The sequence below is a fragment of the Triticum urartu genome, chromosome 2, assembly GCF_003073215.2.
Source record: "Triticum urartu cultivar G1812 chromosome 2, Tu2.1, whole genome shotgun sequence".
Taxonomy (NCBI): domain Eukaryota; kingdom Viridiplantae; phylum Streptophyta; class Magnoliopsida; order Poales; family Poaceae; genus Triticum; species Triticum urartu.
In genome coordinates, this window is record NC_053023.1 from 86,326,242 (window position 1) to 86,334,561 (window position 8,320).

The 8,320-nt window shown below is 50.3% G+C and overlaps 2 protein-coding genes across 2 annotated transcripts; both read right to left on the bottom strand.

Annotated features, from left to right (window-relative positions):
* Positions 1-347: 347 nt before the first annotated feature.
* Positions 348-2,220, bottom strand: LOC125541138 (putative cysteine-rich repeat secretory protein 7). The gene is made up of 3 exons (XM_048704612.1): positions 1,074-2,220; positions 904-990; positions 348-740 (listed from the first exon to the last, which is right to left on the bottom strand). The coding sequence occupies exons 1-2, from the start codon at positions 1,986-1,988 to the stop codon at positions 982-984; spliced, it is 924 nt and encodes a 307-aa protein (XP_048560569.1). The 5' UTR covers positions 1,989-2,220; the 3' UTR covers positions 348-740; positions 904-981.
* Positions 2,221-2,778: 558 nt separating this feature from the next.
* On the bottom strand, positions 2,779-8,044 carry LOC125536020 (putative SWI/SNF-related matrix-associated actin-dependent regulator of chromatin subfamily A member 3-like 1). The gene is made up of 3 exons (XM_048699099.1): positions 6,592-8,044; positions 5,863-6,169; positions 2,779-3,889 (listed from the first exon to the last, which is right to left on the bottom strand). Exons 1-3 carry the CDS (start codon positions 7,936-7,938, stop codon positions 3,069-3,071), a joined length of 2,475 nt encoding a protein of 824 aa, XP_048555056.1. The 5' UTR covers positions 7,939-8,044; the 3' UTR covers positions 2,779-3,068.
* Between the last annotated feature and the right edge of the window lie 276 nt (positions 8,045-8,320).

The following is an 8,320-nucleotide window of genomic DNA, read 5'->3' on the forward strand; positions in this document are numbered from 1 at the left end:
TGAATAAAATAAGATTTGAGACATGTCATGCGGCAACAGCATCAACTTTCTGCGCATGTTTGCGAATCAAAACGGCTACACGTATCTAGACACATGAACATAACTTTTGAGCTCAAACAAGCTGCCCGTAAGCCCAACCGGTATACATTTTAAAGCCGGTAACATGTGAACAATATGGTAACCGGCATATTAACGGATGATAACTTCTGAGCTCGGAAGAAAATGCTAAAACAGTCCGAAGGAGTTTAAGTTCTCATCGTGATAATTGCCTGTGAATAGCCCGGTAACTCACACATAAATAGCCTGGTAACAAAATGGCAACACCCAACTGAGATAAGTTTTGGAGCCCAAAGCAGCAGTACGCAAACAGTATGGCAAGTGGCAACTCACATATTACTGCATGTTAACTTCATAGCTGAGAATAAGATCGAGAGTTTCTCCAATATATGGTAGCATGGGCACCAATGGTGGACCAAGGACTAAAGGTTCAATACTTAAGTTTCTCTTCTATATAAGAGATCTGCAAGCACGAATTAAGTTTGAAGTCGCCGATGCTGCTGCTGCTACTTAGTGCACGAATGCTTAATTATTTACAGACTTGGTTACTGGAGTATGTTGTTGTTGCTGCAGTGCAGATCGATCGCCGAGCGGTTGCTCAGATCAAACCATCATCCTGGCTTGCGGTTGCGGGGGGGTCATCTCCATCTTCACTCCCGCCCGGACGGCCGCCGGCCCTGCAACTGCAAGGAGACGAGCAGTTCAGAGGCGGTTACATCTGTATTCAGATTTCAGCAGAGCATAAACACGTAGGAGGTTCAGATCATCTCTTGGCACAGATCAGTGAAGAAGAAGAAGAAGAAGAAGAAGAAGAAAGAGATCAGTTTCAGTCTTTTGTTTTCAGACCTTTGTATTTCCGTTAGAATGCTGCCACGGCCAGCCCGCCGCCGACGAACACCGCGGTGAGGAAAGGATGATCGTTCATCAGCTTCCCTGCAGCCATCGTGATCAGATCAAAATATTTTCCACGCCGGCGCAGTAAGAAGAAGAGGAGGAGTGCAGTGTGCTCTGCTCACCGAGCCTTCTGAGCGGGGGCACCCGCGCCGGCGCAGTGGAAGTGACGGTGGCGGTGGCGACGGCGACGTCGAAGCGCAGGTAGCAGTCGAAGCCGACGACGGCGCCGGCCACGCCGTCGCCCACGCGTCGAGGCCCCAGCAGCAGGTGTCCCCCGCCCGCGCCGACTGCCGGGGGCACCAGGACCACTCGCAGGTCTCCGCCACCCGCGCCGAGTACTGCACGCACCACGCGCACTCCGCCGCCGTGCGGTCCTGCGCGCACTGCGCCAGCACGCGCACCGTGCTGTTCTTCTTGTAGTCGCTCGCCGCGGCCGTCCAGTCCATGGCCACCAGCATCCTCGCGCTGGCGGGCGCGACCGGCCCCAGGCGCCACGCCAGGTCGGCGAGGCTCTGCAGCTCGGGGGACGAGCTGGTGGCGAGCGCGTCGGCGCCGGTGATGACGCGCGCGCGGAAGTCATCGTAACTGGGCGAGGACGGGTTGGTGTCGGCGTAGGACGCGAAGCAGGCGTCCGTCCAGACGCCGGCGCGCCGGCCGCGGGCACCGCAGGCGTCGGTCAGCTTCTTGGCCGCGGCGGCCAGGCACGCGCGGCACTGGGACGGCGTGGCGTACCCGAAGCAGAGCCCGCGGACGAACGCGACGTCGCGTCCGACCACTCCGGCGGAGCGCAGGGACGCGAAGCCCGTGGGCACGGCGGCGGCGGGGAGGTTGGCGAGGAGGGAGAGCACGTTGGCTTGGAACGCCGTGGCGTTCTTGGCGCTGCTGGCGTTGGCGTCTGCCTGCGCGTGCGGCGGGTGGCACTGGACCAAGGTGGGGATGACGCGCGGGCGCTCCTCCGAGTCCGAGGCCGCGGCGGCGGCGGCGGCGACGAGGACGAAGAGGAGGAGGAGGAGGAAGGGAGGCGTGGAGCCCGCCATTGCCGGTCTCGTGCTCTGGCGCTCGCTTCGGCAACTGGTGAAGTGGTGAAGTGGCGATGGAGGTAGTAATAACAGAGCAGAGCAGGCGGGGAGTGCAGGACAGGAGACGAGACGCGTCGGAGGAGCTTTGGTGTTGGGCGGCGCCTTCCGCGTAGCTTCGCGCTGTACGGCGAGTCTGCTTGTGACGAAAATGGAGAGACGAAAGAAGAAGAGGACCCGAGCGATTTTGCCATTCCGGGCGTCTCCCTCCTCTCATCATACCTGCCTGCTCGCTCGCTTTATCACCCTTTGAACATGCAATGCAATGGCAGCCCGCGTGAAAGAGCAGAGGGGAGACTTGCTGCAGTGTGCTGTAGAAACTAGTACGCGTTTCCAAGAGATTCTAACTAGAGAAAAGAAAAACACTCAAGATTACAACAAATCTGAGGAGGAAATTCTCTTTCAGATGGTTCCTCAAATAACTTATGTATATGTATCTGAGTATGTATGTATGTAACGCATACACACTCAAAATGCGTTGCCTAGGCCCTCCATCCTTTCTACTGCATCATGAACATTCCCAGCATATATATATATATATATATATATATATATATATAGCACACTAATGAGGCCATGGAATTTGTTGCCCCTGAACCAGGAAAATGCTCTCCCGCTAAAATGAGTCATCAGCAAATTGACCCAACCCTAGTTTAGCTGCTTCAAAAATCTTGAAGAAATCAGAAGAATAAAACCAAGGATTTTAGAAGATAATAATATCATCAAGAAACAACCAGCAATACGCAAGACATCAGAATTAAACGACATCCATCCCTTCCTAACATGAACTGGACTTGTTACTGTGTAGCAGCACCACATTCACAGGCATACAAATTCATACACCTATGTATGTATGCAGGAATTTCCTACACCCCCTACTCCTGCACTGATACGAGATGCTACAGCCACAGGTTGTGCAAAACAGGGAGCCCTTCAGCAGGTATCCCTCCCCCTTGCACTCATGCATGTTCACCACACGGGACAAAATTACATGCACTCGCAGCATACGCTACCGTAGGGGAAAACCACCACTCTATCAGACTATGGCCCAAAACCTAGCATAATGCGCAGCTCCTCAAGGCGCAGCTCCTTTTCCTCCTTGCCTCCTACTTTCTTCCTGAACGCGCCGCTGATCAGCCGCTTCTTCCTCTCCTGCAGCTCCAGGACCCTCTCCTCGATGCTGTTCTTCACGATGAGCCGCACCACCTTCACCGCTTTCTTCTGCCCGATCCGGTGCACCCGGTCCATGGCCTGCTCCTCCGTCCCAGGGTTCCACCAGGGGTCGAACAGGTACACTGTCGATGCCGCTGTTAGGTTCACGCCAGCTCCTGCAGCCTTCAGGCCAGCCAGCAGTACGGTTGGGGCATCGGGGCCGACGGCCGCAAACTCCTTTATAACATCTGACCTCTTCTTCACGCTCATGGTGCCGTCAAGACGTAGTATTTTGAAGCCTGCTCTTTTCAGTGGTCCTTCGAGCAGAATCAACATCTTCTGGAACTGGGAAAACACGACAGACTTTGATGAAGGGTCTTCCTTTTGTGACCGCTTCAGTAGCTCCAGCAGGGCTTGCACCTTGGAAGAGAGAGGTTTGTCAGACTCAAGACTGCCCGATTCATCGTCATCAGGATGTTGTACCGCCGGAGCAATAAAGAGGTCGTCTTTCGATAGGGAGCGCCGACATATTGGACAACGGGAACTGGCGCTCTTGAGGATTTTTAGGATGCAGGTTTGGCAATATATGTGAGTGCAGCTTGTTATAACAGTTGTAGATGGAGGAGACAAGCAAATTGGACAGTCAAAGTCCTCTCCATCAGCAACCAATGAGGCAAGCTTCTTCAACAATTCGGGGTTCTTAGACACATCTGCAACAAAGGTAACAGATTTCTCTATAAGTAGCAACAAAGATATTTCCAAAGTGAAAAGTACAAGAACAATACAACAACAACAACAACAACAACAACAACAACAACAACAACAAAGCCTTTAGTCCCAAACAAGTTGGGGTAGGCTAGAGGTGAAACCCATAAGATCTCGCAACCAACTCGGCTCTGGCACATGGATAGCAAGCTTCCACGCACCCCTGTCCATAGCTAGCTCTTTGGTGATACTCCAATCCTTCAGGTCTCTCTTAACGGACTCCTCCCATGTCAAATTCGGTCTACCCCGCCCTCTCTTGACATTCTCCGCACGCTTTAGCCGTCCACTATGCACCGGAGCTTCTGGAGGCCTGCGCTGAATATGCCCAAACCATCTCAGACGATGTTGGACAAGCTTCTCTTCAATTGGTGCTACCCCAACTCTATCTCGTATATCATCATTCCGGACTCGATCCTTCCTCGTGTGGCCACACATCCATCTCAACATACGCATCTCCGCCACACCTAACTGTTGAACATGTCGCCTTTTAGTCGGCCAACACTCAGCGCCATACAACATTGCGGGTCGGACCGCCGTCCTGTAGAACTTGCCTTTTAGCTTTTGTGGCACTCTCTTGTCACAGAGAATGCCAGAAGCTTGGCGCCACTTCATCCATCCGGCTTTGATTCGATGGTTCACATCTTCATCAATACCCCCATCCTCCTGCAGCATTGACCCCAAATACCGAAAGGTGTCCTTCTGAGGTACCACCTGGCCATCAAGGCTAACCTCCTCCTCTCACCTAGTAGTACTGAAACCGCACATCATGTACTCAGTTTTAGTTCTACTAAGCCTAAACCCTTTCGATTCCAAGGTTTGTCTCCATAACTCTAACTTCCTATTTACCCCCGTCCGACTATCGTCAACTAGCACCACATCATCCACAAAGAGCATACACCATGGGATATCTCCTTGTATATCCCTTGTGACCTCATCCATCACCAATGCAAAAAGATAAGGGCTCAAAGCTGACCTCTGATGCAGTCCTATCTTAAAGTACAAGAACAATGACCGACACAATTGTGTTGCAGCATGATACAGTAAGGTAAGTAAGTCAGGGATAAGAATAACTGGACAGAGATAGGAACAATCGATTTCATCATTCCTTACTTGTTACAGTGGCAAACGTAAAAATATATTATCAACAATAAGCTGAAAACAATATATTCATGCTGAATGCAAGCTTCATTTTTAGAGCACGTGTTAAATTGATACCAATCATCATTCACAATATTATAATTGAGTCAAGCAATTCCTACAATCAACCAAGGTTACTAAAAAGGATCACTACCCCTAAATATTCAACCTAACTTGTATGGGATTTGAAAACGATTTAATATTTTCTGGATGATAGCACCTAAAGTAAGAATTTTTTTTGCCACCCTGATAGTACCAAAATTTTCTGCAAGGTGTGAGAAATTTTTCGCTATGCAATGGTCTAGGGATATTGCTGCAATATGCAAATGTATTAAGTGCTTAGAAAGGTTTATCGGCAAAGCTACCATCACTACTGTGTACTGTGGACTTGTGGTAACTGATATCAAGTTCTAGTGAAAAATTAATCATAATCCCGTTGCAAGGTAACTACTCACTCTGTATCTTATAACAAGAGCAAAAGCCTTGCAATATAACAAAATTATTGATTAACTACCAATCCACTTACTGACATTTGTTCGCCTTGAATAGATAAACGAACAGCATTTAAGTACTTTGCTAGGTGGATGCTAATACAGTACAACGGTCTGTTTCCTGAGGAAGCAAGACAAAAGTCCATTCAGATACTAATATACTAGTATAACTCACATGTGATGCTTCTTTATATTGTAAGTGTCAAATGTGGCAAATGAAATATCAATTCTGTCTATACTAATATCATCATAACAAAAAAGCATGAACACAAAAACACAGAAGTCCATACCTTCAAGGGTGTTGGCAGGAAGCCAGGATTTAATGTCGAAAGGGCACAGTGCTACATCATTGCAGAGCTGGCGTAGCCTCAGAATCAAAAAAAGCACGGTTGAGTAATTACGCAATATTGAATCTCTGTCACCAAACTCCATCATTTTGTTTCTCCCTTCCGATTCCATCTGATCATAACACTCCCGTTCCTCTGCAGAAAGCTCAATGGAACACACTACAACAGTTTTAGGTGGAATGCCTATCACACTCTTGCTTCCACACTCTGTTTCTTTGGTTCTGCGCAATGAGATAGCACCTAGCAGGTTCTGCAATACATAGAGAAGAAATTTACCTTGCAGAAATGAAATACAGCATCAATTGTTTGAGATCCCATTCAAACACCACTATACCAGCACTAACTATTTTTCCCAAATGAAGAGTGCCAAACATTGAATAGCAAAATCGAAATAATGGACAATAAGATATACATGTAGGCGCGCTATGATCGACTGATGGCAAGTAGTAAGAGAATTTGATGCGCAAGAGCCTATACAAATGTCAGGAACAAAACCTATAGGAAGATATGTACTCCAAGCAAACAGCATGAGTAATAATTTTCTAATCCTAGGAGCTGGTCATCACCTTCACTGTTCAAAAACATTTGATGCAACTTGCTACAATTCCTAGTTCTTTACAATTGCAAAACGACGAAAATGGTGTGATGAGAAGAAAGGGACAACTGCCTTACTTGTAATCGTGACAATCCAGCCTTATCCCCTTTCTCCAGGGGACGCTGGATTAAGCTCTGCCAGTAGCTCTTGACTGAGAAAGGCTCAAACTTCAAAAAAGCCATAAGCGGGAACAAATCCAATGAGCTGTTCTGAATTGGCGTCCCTGTGACTACCCACCGCCTCTGTGCATTCAAAGCAGTCACCGCCTTGGTCTGCAGAGCTGCAGAGTTCTTGATAATATGGGCCTCATCCAGAATCACCCGGAACCACTCAATATCGTTCACAGGTGAGCCCTCCTGGCCAAATTCTGTGCCCAAGACGCTGTAAGTGGTAATCACAATGTCATACTTCAACAGCACCTTCTTATCTTTTGTTCTCTGCCCATGGTACATATACACCTTCAAGCTGCCTGCATTCGTATGCTCCTCCAGTTGTGTCACCCAAGACGAGAACACCGAGGGCGGGCACACCACAAGTGTCGTCCTCGATCCCTCCTCCGCATCATCGATCTTCCTCCTTTTGGTCCCTTTGGCCTTCCCCCCTCCCACATTGCGAGCTTTACTTCGCGCAATCAATGACAACAGCGTGAGCGTCTTGCCAAGCCCCATATCATCGGCGAAAATCCCGCCTCTCAGTGGTGGCGGCCTCTGCTTGGCATTCTGGCTGGTAAGCACATTCTCGTAGCCCCCATTTTTATCTTCCTTCCAGAATGGCGGCAGGTCACCGGACTCCTCCCTGTGCACCAGCCATCCCAAGGCTACCTTCTGGTGCTCGAACAGGTCTGACACCACGACATCCTCTGGAGGCTCCATAGGCTCAATCCGGCTCTCCCCTTGCTTCCCCACACGCGCGAACAGCTTATCGACATCCCGGTCGGATTTCTTGGTCTGCTCTTGCACGATGGCGGACTGGGACAGGGCGAACTCGATGTGGTTCGGGTCGATGAGGACGAGGCCGCTGTCGTCGACGGCCTCGCGGACGATGGCGGCGGCGGCGGGGCGGGCGAAGAGGTGGATCTGGCAGGGGAGGTTGTAGAAATTGTTGCCGGCCTTGGAGGACCGGCTCCCGGGCACGAGGACGTGGGTGTTGGCGACGAGGAGGGAGTCGAGGAGCGGGGCGAGGACCTTGGCGGTGCGGCCCTCGATGTGGCCGACCTGGCGGCCGCGGCTGTTGTGGACGGCGATGGCGTTGCTGTCGTAGCGGTTGAGGGGCTCGCGGATGAGGGAGGGCCTCTCGCCGCCGCTGAGGGTGCCGCTGTAGTGCTTGAGGCCAACGATCTTGGAGACGACGAATCCCACGAGGTAGGGCTCGTTGTCGTCGTCGCCGCCGCCGGCCCCGCGGGAGGAGGAGGAGGAGGCGGCCATGGTGGCGGCTGCGGAGGGAGGAAGGAAGGGAGGGGTTTGAAACCGAAAAGGCGGTGGAAGCGGAGAGGTGGGGAGAGGTTTGGGGTTAGGGTGAAGAGTGGGGAAATTTTACCGACCGCAGAGGATGGATGGGTCGATGGGACTCCACGGGATATACCTCGGTGCTCCCGGTGGGCGCACCCTGTATCACTGTATGCAAATTTAGTACTGTAATTCTAAAAAATGAATTTTTTAATCAAACATGATCAAGATCAAGTACTGTACTTGTATAGAAAAATTGGCCAAAAAATGATTTACATTGACTTCATGGCAAAAAAAGAAAAACAAATCTATGACTACAATATAGCATGAATAGCATTTGTATATAGCGTTATTTGTCAAT